The sequence below is a fragment of the Panicum virgatum genome, chromosome 9N (genome assembly GCF_016808335.1).
Source record: "Panicum virgatum strain AP13 chromosome 9N, P.virgatum_v5, whole genome shotgun sequence".
NCBI classification, from domain to species: Eukaryota; Viridiplantae; Streptophyta; class Magnoliopsida; order Poales; family Poaceae; genus Panicum; species Panicum virgatum.
Genome location: NC_053153.1, coordinates 3,624,921 through 3,639,135, shown reverse-complemented (window position 1 = coordinate 3,639,135; position 14,215 = coordinate 3,624,921). Strand labels below are relative to the sequence as shown.

The following is a 14,215-nucleotide window of genomic DNA, read 5'->3' as shown; positions in this document are numbered from 1 at the left end:
ATCAGCAAAAGATTGGATAAGAAAAGGTTTGGTCAAATTCTATATATCTATTAGTTATTTTTTTAGATTAAGGAAATAAATCCAGTCTCAGCAAACGTGAACCGAGAGCTTACAAGTTACAACCAAATAGAAACACACGACCCTGCAGCACTTAGGCCACTAAACATAATCCAAGACTCGGAATTGCTAGAAAAAGCAAGGAAACAATGTCTGAAAACAAAAAGCTAGCATTTGATTCTCCTCAGGAAGTTCCATCCCGCCTTTTTGAAGATTTCCATGATTGTGATCTCCAAACTTTGGCATCCCTTCTTCAAGCTATTTCTCTCTTCCTCTTTAGATAGAATCGGCCAACTCCTGATCCAGAACGTCCCCCTGAAGATAACTTGCGCATATGAGTTAGGTATAGATCTTTGAAAGACCACATCAGGGTTCGGGTTTTAGCCAAAATTCAATGAATTTCGGTTCTAGCGGTCACACTGGTAGACGGATGTATGGTAACTTCGGTTTTCATCCGGATGAAATTCATGCAACTTTTCTGATTTCAGTTAAAGCTTCTTTGGTTTTCGGTCTTGCCAGCCTCTCCGCAATTTTGACTGAAAACGGCAGGCCGAGCACTGCTCCAAGTACATTCACATTTGACTCTACTAGAGTAGTACTTTTCACATTTGAGTCTGAGAGTCATATTAACAATCTGTCAGAGGAAAAAAAATGAAATGGCAACTGAACACCAACACCTACCATGATTGATGATGGTAGTAGTTGGCGCTAGCTAGGTGAGTAATTAATTGAGAACTTGAGATGGGACCCTAAACACCTCTTTCTGCTTTCTCCATGAACAAACAAGTTTGTACCCTCATGGCGTTAGTGTGCTACTCCACATCTCTCTTTCCTATTGATTTAGTTCTGGTGAGTGAAGTAGGAGCAAGATAAAGGGTTGCATATCTGGCTCATAGTTTTCTCATAAAACACACATGCTTGCGTAAATAAAACAAAGTGATATAATTTGGAAGTTAAAATTCTGAGGAGGCAGTACTGATCTTTCCATATCTTATCAGCTCCTCCAATGCACCAAACTTTGAAAATTACTTCTCAATGAGAGGAAACTGTGCTGAACAGCTGAAGTGAATTCATATTTAGAAAAATGTGAAGAGGAAACTGTTACTGTAGCATCACTATTGCAAATTATGGATTAAGTAGGCTCATTAGATTCGTCTCGCGATTTACAGTCCATCCATGCAAAAAGTTTTGTAAATAGACTTCATTTATTACTTTAAATTAGTAAGATTCCGTTTCACTTTAATGCGTTTACGGCTTTTTTGCGTTTACATGTAAAGATCTAAACAGAGCCTGAATCTATCTTTAGAAAAATGCGATGTCAATGAAGAGGAAACTGTGTTCTTGGGTACCTTTGCTTGAGGACGAAGCAGAGTGAAGAGGGGATGATTATGATCTCCAGGAGGTGAATAAATGCGCCCTCGTGGGCGTGCAGTTAACAGATGAGATGAAATGGGCCCAGATCCAAGAAAACCGTTGTCCTTCTCATTGATTCCTGTTACCTCACTGCATGGTACCACGGTGTACCTGCATTTTCACTCTTCTTTCTCTCTCTTTCCTTCTTATTTATAAGCATGCTTTTGTTAATCACATGCTTTTGTTAATCACACGAAGTCATGAACATAAAACACGGGGGTACATCTTAAAAATCGAAAGTCATGGAGCCCGTTTGTTTGTAGCGTGCTAGTGAATAGTGACATTTTGACCGCTAATTACGGTGTCAAACAAAACCAGTTTACAAAACCAACTTCAGAACCCCGCGCTAGTGACCCTGAAGAATCTAATGAGGCCTTTGACCGCGCAAGTAGAGGATGGTACTGTAGCATTGCTGTAGCAAATCATCGATTAATTATCGTCACTAGATTCGTCGCGAAAAGTTACACCCATTCCTGAAAAGGTTTTGCACATTGACTTCATTTACTACTTCATGCATACAAGATTCTTTTGTAGAATGGAATAGCACAGCGTGAACCAAACGAGACCATAGTAGTGCAACTTCCTAATTGCACCTATAAACTATCCTTTTACTATTGATCAGGATAGCTTAGATGGAATATTTTTGAAATGACATGCTGATGTATACTTTACATTCTCAATCATGCAATAAAACTATTGAATGTTGTATAAAAAATTGGTTTGTAGAAGCCATGATTGAGAACGCACGCGTCACTCAACATTGCCATTGGAATATTCGTAGCAAAGCCAAGCATGGAGGAAGTATATAACCGTGAGCAAGTGGGGCAAGAGATGCTTTGTGGCCATTTTTTTTTGGGAAAAAATCCTGAAGGGAGATACATGCCTATTTTCTTAGACCAGACAATAGCGAGAGATGGTGGTCTCACGGTGTACATGTACCTGTAGGCTTCAGCCAGGGCGCATACTCCAGTCATTTTCCACTGTAATGCATGTGAATCGGTTCTCCCCAGAAAAGAAAATTCAGAAAAGGAGCTGGTATTCTCATGGCACGCAGGCAATAGAGGGCAAGTCTGAAGAGAGAGAAAGTGGCACCATGTGCAATCTGCAAGTGCAGCATAGCAACTGGAAAAAAAAGTTCATTGTGTTCATGAGATAAAACAAGACTGTCTTATTTAGAGCAATTTGTCATCTGTTCACTTCTGTCTGAGTTTTCTTGAGCATGGGACAGTAGGAATCTAATGGCTACGAAGGGTTCAAGTGTTTTGATGGGGTGTGTTTAGATTATTTTGGCAAAATTTTTTGAAAGGGGATCTTGCTAATTTGGAGTATTAAATAAAGTTTATTTATAAAACTTTTTGCACGGATGGATTGTAAATTACAAGACGAATCTAATAAGTCTAATTAATTCATAATTAGCGGATGATTACTGTAGTATCGCTGTTACAAATTATGGATTAAGTAGGCTCATTAGATTCGTCTCGCGATTTACAACCCATTCATACAAAAAGTTTTGTAAATAGATTTTATTTAATAGTTTATGCATGTGTCCAAAAGATCTAAACAAACCCTGATTTCTTTTCCTGATTGTCTGACCATTCGTTATCTCAATTTTCGAGATCTTTTTGCTAGATATGATCTGCAGTACAAGATCACACAAGCCAGTCCTTCTCCTAGCATTAAAATGTACTGGTAGCTAGTGCCTAGTGGTAACAGTAGCACTGGGCAATGGCAGCGGTCACAAAAAGAGAGGAGCAGCCAGCGGCTGCAGCTTTTCGCAAAAAAAAAAAAAAAAAAGCCAGCGGCTGCAGCTCTTCCTGCCTGAATCCCTGATGCGGTGCGGGGGGTCACCGCTCCATGGAGAGCGTGAGTTGGCTGCCAGTGTGTGCTGTATCTTTGTATGGTTGTACTGTATCCCTTCTCTCTCTCACGAACCTTTTGTCTCCTTCCTCCCGAACCACCTCCACCCCTCCCAGCTCCCACTACTTCTTGTGAGTTCCTTGCTGCTGCGGCTGCTTGCTTCCCTCATCTCTAGTCTGTACACTGGTTGGAGTGGTTGCTACTTGCTAGTGTCCGAGTTCGACCCACTTGTTCCTCTCAATCCCCTCTCATGGATGTGCATACATCCTCTTCATCTTCTGGTGGTTGCTTGCTTCTTCTGGCTTGAAGTTGAAGGCCTTCGCCTCGCCTGGGGGAAAGCTTCCGTTTCGCGTTCCGTTCCTGGTGCCACTACCCACTGCTGTGGTATAAAGGCGGAAGCTTGAGCCATCTTTTGAAGAAATCCCGGCGGAAGATTGCTCCGCCGCTGCGGTTTCGCGGCGACTGTGGCCGGTTGCCGCATTCGCCGCGCTGGATTACGGTGGAAGGGGGCGGCGTCGTGAGGAAATCTTGCTCTGCGATCAATCGCTCAGCTGCCCCCCTTGCTTTCTGGGCGGTTGTCGGTGCTGCCTTTTGTAGTAAAGAGTGGGATCTTGCGGCCGGCGGTGGCATCATTGCTGGATCGAGCAATCTTCGACGGCGACCTCCATATCTGCGCGACCGATCTGTGCGCGGTTGATCATCTCTTCCCCGGCATTGCGAGGCGGGCTCGCCGGGTGGTGTGGATTGCCGCGTGAGAAGAGCAGAAGAGCGGAGCTCTGCGCTGTGATCCAAGCGGGCTCCTGCACGCCAGGTGTTTGCTGAAAGGCCCAAGTGAGCGAGCCATGAGGGACTTCCCGTCCTGCTTCGGCGAGAGCGGCGTCCAGATCGCGGATGCGTCGTCCAGCGCCGGCAAGGGTGCCGCGCAGAACCTGGTGACCTGCCTCTACCAGACGCAGTTCTCGGGCCGGCCCTGCGTGATCTCGGTCACGTGGAGCAAGAGCCTCATGGGGCAGGGCCTCAGCATCGGCGTGGACGATCTGTCCGGCCAGTGCCTGTGCAAGGCGGACATCAAGCCGTGGCTCTTCTCCAAGAAGAAGGGGTCTAAGAGCCTCGACGTTGAGGATGGCAAGATTGAGATCTTCTGGGACCTGTCGGGCGCCAAGTTTGGTGCTGGGCCAGAACCAGTGGAGGGGTTCTATGTTGCAGTGGTGTTCGACCTTGAGCTTGTGCTCTTACTCGGTGACATGAAGAAGGATGCTTACAGGAAGACTGGAGCCAACCGGTCGATGCTGAATGCTGCGTTCGTGGCGAGAAGGGAGCACATATATGGCAAGAAGGTCTACTCTGCTAAGGCGCAGTTCTGTGACAAAGGCCAGTTCCATGACATTGTTATCGAGTGCGATACCATCGGCCTGAAGGATCCATGTCTCGAAATAAGGGTTGATAAGAAGCCCGTGATGCAGGTGAAGCGCCTGGCATGGAAATTTAGGGGAAATCATACAATTCTCGTTGATGGTTTGCCTGTGGAGGTTTTCTGGGATGTCCACAGTTGGCTCTTTGGATCGACGGCAAGCAATGCAGTGTTCATGTTTCAGACATGCCAGGCACCTGAGAAGTCGCTGCCATGGTCATACTCGCAGATTTTTAGGGAGTCCCAGTTGCAAGGTCTTGGTTTCTCGTTGATCCTGCATGCATGGAAGCTTGAATAGGTTTTCGCAGGATCACAATTTGCTTCTGCACCTGCCTCCTTTTCTTTAGTGCTAACAAAAAATGTTTTGTTGAAGTGTCTGTTCATCAGAATGCTATGGAGGCTCTCCAATATATGTTCTTTCATTTCATTTTGTTTTTGTTTTGCCATTTTTTTATAAACGCTTTGTTTGAATGATTGGCAAGATTATGTGATATCCCAGTGACTTCGGCACTCTGTTCTCTCCCTTCTTGTGCCTTAAGTGAGGGTAATTCTGATGATCAAATAGTTCAACAGTGATAATTCTCAAAAAAGAGAATGTTGTCATGATGTAAAGTATATCAAGCCTCAAGCCTGTGATACAGTTTATTTGTCAATGATAGTAATGTCTAACAAATTTGAGTTGTCTGTTGTTTCTCCTTTTTTTTTTTGTTGTTGTCTTGAGATCACTCAATTCTTCTGGACAAGAAAACTGTAGAGTACATCTCAATAGAAATTTTGTTCGGTGGAAAATTTAGGAGTTTTAAGGAATCAAAACATGTGACTACCTGAGCAGCAAGCTTTGTAACACTGATAGCTGCCTTTTTGTGCTTATCTGTGCACCTGAACGTGATTATCTTTAGTAGGACTCTGATCATCTTGATAAGTATCCTTAGGTTAGATAAAAACAACTGGGCAAGAAGATTCTTATAAAAGGGCATACCCAGTGCCGTAGGCTTCCCGCATTGTGCGGGGTCTAGGGAAGGGTTGTTTTAAGCACCAAGCCTTTCCCGCACAAATGTGCGGAGGCTGGGGCTCGAACCCAGGACCTTCCGGTTACAGACGGTAGGCTCTACCGCTGCACCAGGCCCGCCCTTTGGCAAGAAGATTCTTATGTCACTTATTTTTCTATATTTTGAGTTTTTTTTAGCTCCAATACAGTTTGTTTGTTTGCCAATAGTGTGCAACAAAATATTGAGTTGCTTCTTGTTGTTATGCTGATTGTCATCTGTTACAATTGTACCTGAATAGCAAGATTAAATGTACATCTAGATATAATCTTGAACCTGTGGAAAAGTTTGAAGTGAAGTTTTAAGGCATCAAGACACGTGCATACGCGAGCATCAAGGTTTGTTTGTAACCCTTCTTTTGTGCTTTATGTGTGGGCACCTGAATGTGCTTATATTTTGTAGGAATCTGGTCGTTCTGATGAGCGTTCTGGTGTTCTTCAGATAACAACTTAATCATTGAATGCTGAATCTGGTTCCGTTTGGTCAACTTTGGTTTATTCATATTCCAATTATATTTTTAAATTCTTTTGTGCAATGCTGGATTGTTTTTCAGCATTTTCTTCTGGTTCTAAGAATATCTTGTGTTTGCCCACCCAATAAATTGCATGTAGCTTTGGTGCTTTTCATAGAGACCGTATTGACACTGGGAATGGACAAGGAAACTTAACAGCTTTTCCATCTGATGGACCACTTCAACTGTGATGTTGAAAATAGAGAAAATAAATGAGGCACTATATATATCTTGAGTTGGCAACAATAAATTGAACATCTCTCAGCCATTTTTTTCTTCACTGATAGGAACACTACTTTGTATACCGCAATTTGTGCTGCTCCGTATTTCCTAATTTTTGTAATTCCATTGCCCTTTCCCTTTCAGCATAAATTGTCAATATCGTCATTACCTCTACACAGGAATTTATTGAAACTACAGCGCAAGTCATGTGCTTCTGAAAACTGGCGAGCAATATTGAATCAAGAAAGCCATGGATTAACGGTCTTCTAGGTGGGCACTTATGTCCATTGAATTGTTTTATGTAGATATCATTAAGGAAAACCCTCATATGTTGCCAAACAGCATAAAAACTCTCAAATGCAACTTATGAAGTTTCTTGTCATGAATTTGGGTTGCAGAGTAGCTTTCCTGTTGTACTATCTGATAATCTGAATCAAAGTTAAGTTCATCACTATCTCCTTGTCCTGGCCCTCGTGATGTTTTTTTTTCATTCTTTGTTGCCCTCATTTCTATTGTTGGTACTATCAGAGAAAAATAATCTTTTCCCCCTTTTTCATAATGGTGGCCAGGCCAGGATTTGATCCTGGGCCAGGGGAGGTTTGATCACTTTGCTCTTTAAAATTGAAGCAGAGCCTTCCTGCACAAATTAATGTAAGCATCGCCGATACCTTTCCATACAGAAAGCTTAGGCTAACTGATGCTTTGGTTTTAATAAACAGAGTGTCACTACTGTGTTATGCTAGTGCCTGTCCATTCATTAAACCAATTTATTGTTGCTGCAACTTGGTTAGTTGCCTAATCTCTGGAGTTTAATACAGTGTCGCGTTTCTGGTAAAGTGCAGACAAACGCATGGCCTCCTTTGGATGCTGACATTTGAGAAGAACACAGCAAGTGATGCTAGTTATTGTCTACTTCTGATGGTGAGTTTCTTTTCCTGTCAACTATGTTTGGTTGTAGTGCTAGTCTAGAATACGAAACTATCCTGAAACTACTGGTATCAGCGAGTTATGGTCGTATGGAGGGCTAAGTACTGTAGGAATATTGGTGTGTTGCGTGCTTCAGAAACTTATCTATGGGGTTTTTGGGATAGCGACACTGACAGATCCCTCTCAACAGGGAAAATGAGAGAAAACAAAGCTGGTATATATCTTCAAAAACACTTCGTTTTCTTCATGAAAGACAGAGAGCGCAATTTTTTTTAAAAAAAAATCACTAACAATCAGTAATCGTGCAGCACATCTACAACAGCAAGGCCACGAGGAAGACGGACGCCTTCGCGTTCGGAGTGCTTGTCCTCAAGATTGTCACTGGGAAGAGGGCAGTCGGCAGAGACGTGCAGTTTGGACATGTTACGGATTAATTGGAAATAGAAGCAAACTTGCAATGTGCCATACTGCAACTTGGCCAACTCGCAAGCAACAAAGATAGGAGCCATACTGCAATGAGCCAACAAAGTGAGCCTGAAGAACAGTAAGAAGGTCCTCCCTTCGCTGCACAAATGCCTGAAATTTTCGGAAATGGCCTGAGCTGGTTGAGGAATCGATTTGACCTCAGAATTTGGGAGATTCGTTGACCTGACAAGAGACGGGCCTCCCGTCGACCTTCCTTCTCATTCCTGAATGAGCTGCGCCTCTTGGGCGCCTGCGATGGGCTCCTCCGCTTTGAGTTTGAGCACGCTTGAATTCAGATAAACGGGGGCTACATCTTGTGCAACTGCGAGTCTGCAACCCCGCCACAAGGCAGCAATGGGTGGGCAGTGCATGACATGATGAAGTGAGGCTGCTGAGGTGGTTTTCGATCCGGCGGTCTCCTCCCACTTCCATTCCATATTATGAATTTGTGATGGTCTTGGAGGAGGGGATGCGAGACTTACTGGGCTGGAGAAGAAAAGCAAGGGCAGTTGGAAGGATGGCGTCATGAGATCAAGCAAAATCCAGACTGACGACTATTTGCGTTAAAATTATATATTTCAAATGCTTCACTGCTGAGTGACGTGCCTGTGCTTGCTTGGGTTGTTTTAAGTGCGAGTAGTCTTTTGAGGGTTGGCCTTATAGGGTGTTGTTGGTTTCTTAGCACTAGATTAGTGCCTAATATGTTCCGTGATATTTTTGTTTTGCGGGTTGTAAACAAACTTTTATTCTCTTCTTAATACAATGATGCCTAGCTCTTCTGCGTATTTGAGAAAAAAAATGCTTTCGTTTGTGCATCATCTCTAGGGTTAAGTAAACCGACCGGTCCGGTCAAACCGGCGCGGTCCGGTAGCGGTTTACCGGACCGGTTTGACCGGAAATCGGTGGAAACCGGTCAAATTCAAAATCGCATGTTCAACCGGTCGGTTTGACCGGTTTACCGGCCGATTTGACCGGTAACCGGTCAAATTCAAATTTTTTTTTGGTTTAAATTCAAATGCCCGCAAAGTATACTAAATAAATGTTTGTATAACATATTTTAGCCTAAATGAACCCTCCAATCATCTTTTATACTACTTTTACATTATATTTGTATACTTTTGTATGCACGTTTTTTTTGTTAAACTTCAAATCCCCGCAAACTATACTAAATGAACGAATTTTTGAGAAAATTTGACACCATTAGATTCTTCACACCTTGAAGTATTTTTAGGATTTTTTTGGAATTTTTCATTTTTTGAATTTAAATTTAAATTTTGAATTTGGGCCGGTTTGGTACCGGCCCAAACCGGAACCGGGCCAGACCGGTTTGACCGGTAACCGGTCAAACCGGACCGGTTCCCACCGGTTTGGTGAACCCTGATCATCTGCAAAACCTATGCATCTTCCGGAAGTTTTTTCACAACATAACTTCCAGTGTTTGAGATTCGTGCAACCAATTTCATCCATCCATCTCTTCCCTCAACCCTAATCCGGCACCCACACACGCCCTCCTACCCCTGTGCGCCGCCGCCGCCCTCACCCGAGGGCCCTCGCCGCCGGCCTGGGGCTGCTCGCCCACCCCCACGCCACCGTCGCCGTCCGTGCCCACAAGCACCGCCGCCACCCGCACCCCTCCTCCTCCCGGCCCCTGTGCGCCGCCGCCGCCGTCACCCGCGGGCCGCCGCCGCCGGCCAAGCTCTGCTCGCCCCACGCCCCCGCCACCGCCTGTGCCCACGCGTACCGCCGCCACCCGCGCGTCCTGCTGCTCTCCGAGCCGCTGCCTGCGTTGCCCCGCTCTGCGCCGCCGCCGCCCGCCGTCGGTCGCCGGCGTCGGAGAAGATGAGGAGTAATTGTCGATTCAATATTTTCAAAATACTGCTTCAACATTTTCGAAATACTAGTTCAACATTTTCGAATGCTAGTTCAACATTAATTGGGTTTTAATGGGCTTTATAGATGATTTGTTTAACCATCTTCCACAAGATGAATAGGGTCCCCCCTGATCATCTCACGTGTGCTCCGCTTCGCAGCCATTACCTCGCTAAAAAGAGATTTTTTTTTGAAGGATCGCTAAAAAAGAATCAGTAGTGCAGTACATACTAACGTTGGTGATGATGGTTGGTCACTTAGTCTCAAACTCAATCTCCCTCTCTTCTCTCTCTGTCTCTTTGAGAGGACCCTCTCTTCTCTTCCCGGGAAAAAAAACAGCCCATACAATCTTGTTATGGCCCATGTAAATCCAGCCCATTCTCTCGATCATCCGTACGCCCCTGCCCGAGAGACCGCGTACGCACCCACGCCTACCGCCGCCTCCTCTCCTTCTCCCACAAAAGCGAGGAGGCGAAGGGGAAGCGCATCCCGCCGCCGCGCAGGACGAAGGAGACCTCCGCCACCATGTCGTCGATGATGTCCGCGCTGTCCAACTGGCTGGTGAACCCGCGCCGCAACCCGCTCGCGCGCATCCACATGCACGCCGTTTCCTCGCGCCTCAGGAAATACGGTAACCCCGGATCCGATCTGGCCTCGATCCCGCCGTGCTCCCTTCGCGATCTCGTCCTTTTCTTCTTGTTCCCCTGATCTGAATGGATGTTGTGCTGCGTGCGTGTGATCCGGTGATCCGATCCAAAAGGGCTGAGGTACGACGACCTGTACGACCCGTACTTCGACCTGGACATCAAGGAGGCGCTCGGGAGGCTGCCTAGGGAGGTGGTCGACGCCCGCATCCAGCGCCTCAAGCGCGCCATGGACCTCTCCATGAAGCACCAGTACCTCCCCGAGGACCTCCAGGTTCGTGCCCGTTCATTTCCCCCATGCCCTGATCTGGATCTCTCGATTCGTATGTTTGTCGAGATTGCATGAGATTGGTTTAGGTTGCATTACTGAAAGCTCCTGCGGCGATTCATCTGCGTAACGGGGTAGATGACTGCATGCTAATTGAAATGTGTAGGGTGATGTGTTTGGGTTGTATATGTGATGCAGATGGTTCTACTAGCCTGAAGTTTTGTTTGGTCCATTTGGCTAATCTACAGCTACATGTTATGGTTGTGTATAAAACCAGTGGAGTTAGGAGGCAACGATTCTGAATAGGGTGGACATTTCAACTAAGTTTTGATGAGAGATGAGATTGCAGTGAGCATTAGAACTAAATGGTGGGAATTAGGATAGAGGAAGTTTACCCTGATGTTGCTTTTTTTTATGAATGTATGCTTTGTATATGCCATCTCCAAGTGTAGTTTGCATCAGCTAGGACGGAGTCTGTTAGATCGTTTTAGGCATTCATATGCTTTTTTATTCAGTCTACCATTTTGTTTTGTAGATTTCTGATCCTTGCTTATATTAATGCTATGTTTTGCCCTGAAGACATTCACTTCCATTAGTTGTTGTTTGATGAATAATCTTAATTTTGTTTCTTCTCTTCAGCATCACAAATATTTGTAGAGTAATGTATCAAAAAACCATTATATCCTTTAAAATATGGATTTCGAATGTGTGAAATCATATCTGTTATCTGCTGAATATTATTGAAATTTTCTTCTCTGTGGACATGATTTTCTTATTGGATGCTGTTCCTATCATGTAATGCATACATTACATGAGTTTTTGTTCAGTATAGCACTATATCCTAATAAACTCATATTCTGAGACATTTACTTTCTTTTGCACAGGCTGCACAAACTCCATTCAGAGGCTATTTGAGTGACATGTTGGCTCTGGTAAGGATCTTTTCTGCCTCATCCTTTATCATTTCACTTGTCCTTTCCATAAAAGCCAGTAAGCCTACTTTTCTTCCATAAGGGAATAGTCTACATGATCCTTTTTCGTTATACTTATCATGCATTAAGCGTTAACTCAAGCTACAGGATATGCATTAGCATGTCATGTGCAATGATAACGTTCATCTGACAGCCAGGATATCCTGACCTTCTCTTTCGTGGGTGTATGCCCTTTAATTCTCTTACTTTTCTTTTCATAAGGTGCATAACAGCATGAATATCAGCCTCACTCATTTTTGTGATTGTGTTATCATGTTGAGCCTTGTTTTCATCATTACTGTTGTACTTTTGCAAATCAATACTTTGTGCAAGCTGGAAAATCGTAGCATTTACAAATTCATTGACAACTTGTGCAATGATTTGCAGCTAATATTGTCTACAGCAAACATTTTCAGTTACATTGCAACTTAACATGATTATTTGGTACACTCATGGTGTAGAATGTTTACTGCAGATTTGCAATGCTGATTTCACTGCTTAAGAAATTCCTTGGTTTAGCATTATGCTATGAAGTTCTTGATTTGCCTTGATATGGTGCAAAGTTCTTGATTTAGCCTTATGCTGTGAAGTCCTTATGCTGATGATTTAGCCTTATGATGGAGTGTTCTTGATTTTCCTTTATACTGCATAGTTCTTAATTTAGATTCTGCGAAGTTATTTCACATTTGTATTTTATTTCAATCCATGCCATTAGTGGCTTATATCTCATATTTCTTGCAGGTAAAAAAGGAGAGTGCTGAGCGTGAAGCGCTGGGAGCCCTTCCGCTTTACCAGAGAACCATTCCTTAAAAAGTGCTGCCTAGAAGCTCTCTCAATTTTTTCGCTTCACGGCACACTGAAATGCATGAAATAATATGCAGTGGATGAAACTGTTTTTCCTTCATATCAAGTTCCATTTTACTTGTTGACATGCTTGTAGTTCTGCTTCCACCCTCTAAGTAATGGGAACAAATTATGTGTTCAACCCTTATTAACTTCTATGAAAGTCTTCAGCAGCTGGGTAACTGTTGTAGCGTAATGTTATTTGATCTTTTGCCTTTTTGTCCAATTTTTGCGTACTTGTATCATCCATTTATGCACAGCGTTGTCTCCTGTCGGCACCGTGCTGCGCTGTTGCCAGCTGACATGATTCCCTCTGCTCAGCTGTAAAAAGCTGGCTGATTGTACTCGCACTTCAATGGCTGACCGCTGACCCAAATTTCATTTTGCGCGTGATTTTTTCAACAGAATGTCGCTCATGTGTAGAAAACCTAGATGCGATTAGTGGGATCATACAAGAAACTTGTACACGAAACTATGAAAGTTAGGATTAATTTGTATGCTATGTAAAACCTCTCTGTCCAGGCAGAACGTTGGACATTACTGTGCGAATCTTTTCTGCCCGGAACCGTTCGCAGCCTGAAACGTCCGGCTGACGAGCGGGCTCCACATGGCGGCGGCTGAGTCAACTGCCTCGTCCACGTTTATCTAAAAAAAACTGCCTCGTCCACGCATGCAGCCGAGTGATAAAGCTACAGTACGAATCAGCCGCGAACTGCACGCGGCAAACATCAAACAAAATTTACATCAGCGGCGGCGAATCCTTCCAAGCCCGGCGGCGAGATCCACGCGGCGGCACGGCAGGCAGGCGGAGGTGCCCCCCGCCCGCCTTCGTGCCGTGCGCGCCTCCCCTTCCCCGCTCCCCGCGCACGCCGAGGCCAAGAATTGGAGGGGATTCGTTTCTGATTTTGGGGGGTCGGGTTCAATTCATGACGGTGCGGCGGGGGTGGGTGGTGTGGGTGGCGCGCGGGTCGGCGGCGGCGTGGCAGCGGGTGGCGTGCAACCCGGAGACGCTCCCGCCCGACCGCGTCCTCGCGCTGATCTGCTGCGCGCCGCTCCACCTCCTCGCGCGCCTCGCCGCCTTCCTCTGCATCCCCTTCCTCCCCGGGCCAGCCCGCGGCCCTCTCCGGCCCCGCCGCGTCTTCCTCGTTCTCCAGCCTCCGGAGCTTGCGCCGCACCCCTTCACCTACTCGTCCAACTCCTCCTCGTCCTCGTCTTCGGGGGACGAGGATGACGACATCCACGAACACGCCGATTGAGGTATGCGGTTGCGTATCCGTAAGCAATCTGTTCTAACTTATCGATGGGTCGCCACAATTTGGCAAAAGCATGAGTTGTTGTATCCTACTATCCTAGTGACATTTATTTAGGTGATATTGGCAAATTTGAAGGATATCAATATGCATCGAGTTAAGGGGCATAACATATTGACACATGTGCTGACCTTAGGAATATTGGTTCTGTTGTCCTTTCGATAGTTTGGTGTTCGTTGATCATTTTCCAGATCTCCACATGGGTGTAAGTGTGTACCTCAGAACACTTGTTCTGGTCAGTGGGCCAAAGAAAGGCCCCATTAACTCATTAAGATGGCATATTTTTTTTGTAATGTGAAGCTAGATGTTAGTTGCCCATTTGAATGACTCTGACTTCACGCCTATTTTGAATGTTTATATTCATATATGATTTTTTAAGAGATGTAAATGGATGTAATGTA

At 44.9% G+C, this 14,215-nt stretch overlaps 3 protein-coding genes across 6 annotated transcripts in view; all 3 read left to right on the top strand.

Annotated features, from left to right (window-relative positions):
• Nucleotides 1–3,304: 3,304 nt before the first annotated feature.
• Nucleotides 3,305–7,650, top strand: LOC120690240. 4 transcript variants are annotated; one of them, XM_039972824.1, is made up of 3 exons: nucleotides 3,305–6,122; nucleotides 6,187–7,168; nucleotides 7,360–7,650. In XM_039972824.1, the coding sequence occupies exon 1, from the start codon at nucleotides 4,170–4,172 to the stop codon at nucleotides 5,034–5,036; it is 867 nt and encodes a 288-aa protein (XP_039828758.1). In that variant the 5' UTR covers nucleotides 3,305–4,169; the 3' UTR covers nucleotides 5,037–6,122; nucleotides 6,187–7,168; nucleotides 7,360–7,650. The 4 variants fall into 4 exon arrangements, with proteins under 4 accessions (XP_039828758.1, XP_039828757.1, XP_039828760.1 ...); XM_039972823.1 differs by having other exon boundaries at nucleotides 3,305–6,787; nucleotides 7,087–7,168; XM_039972826.1 differs by having other exon boundaries at nucleotides 3,305–7,168; nucleotides 7,360–7,438; nucleotides 7,581–7,650.
• A 2,528-nt stretch (nucleotides 7,651–10,178) lies between these two features.
• Nucleotides 10,179–12,719, top strand: LOC120692234 (cytochrome b-c1 complex subunit 7-like). Its single transcript, XM_039975495.1, has 4 exons — nucleotides 10,179–10,409; nucleotides 10,539–10,696; nucleotides 11,575–11,622; nucleotides 12,403–12,719. Exons 1-4 carry the CDS (start codon nucleotides 10,304–10,306, stop codon nucleotides 12,469–12,471), a joined length of 381 nt encoding a protein of 126 aa, XP_039831429.1. The 5' UTR covers nucleotides 10,179–10,303; the 3' UTR covers nucleotides 12,472–12,719.
• A 462-nt stretch (nucleotides 12,720–13,181) lies between these two features.
• Nucleotides 13,182–14,215, top strand: part of LOC120692236 — a 1,656-nt gene continuing 622 nt past the window's right edge. The window contains exon 1 of the mRNA XM_039975496.1: nucleotides 13,182–13,761. Coding sequence (XP_039831430.1) covers nucleotides 13,431–13,760 — 330 coding nt within the window. The 5' untranslated portion in view covers nucleotides 13,182–13,430 and the 3' untranslated portion in view covers nucleotide 13,761. The remainder of the gene's footprint in view (nucleotides 13,762–14,215) is intronic.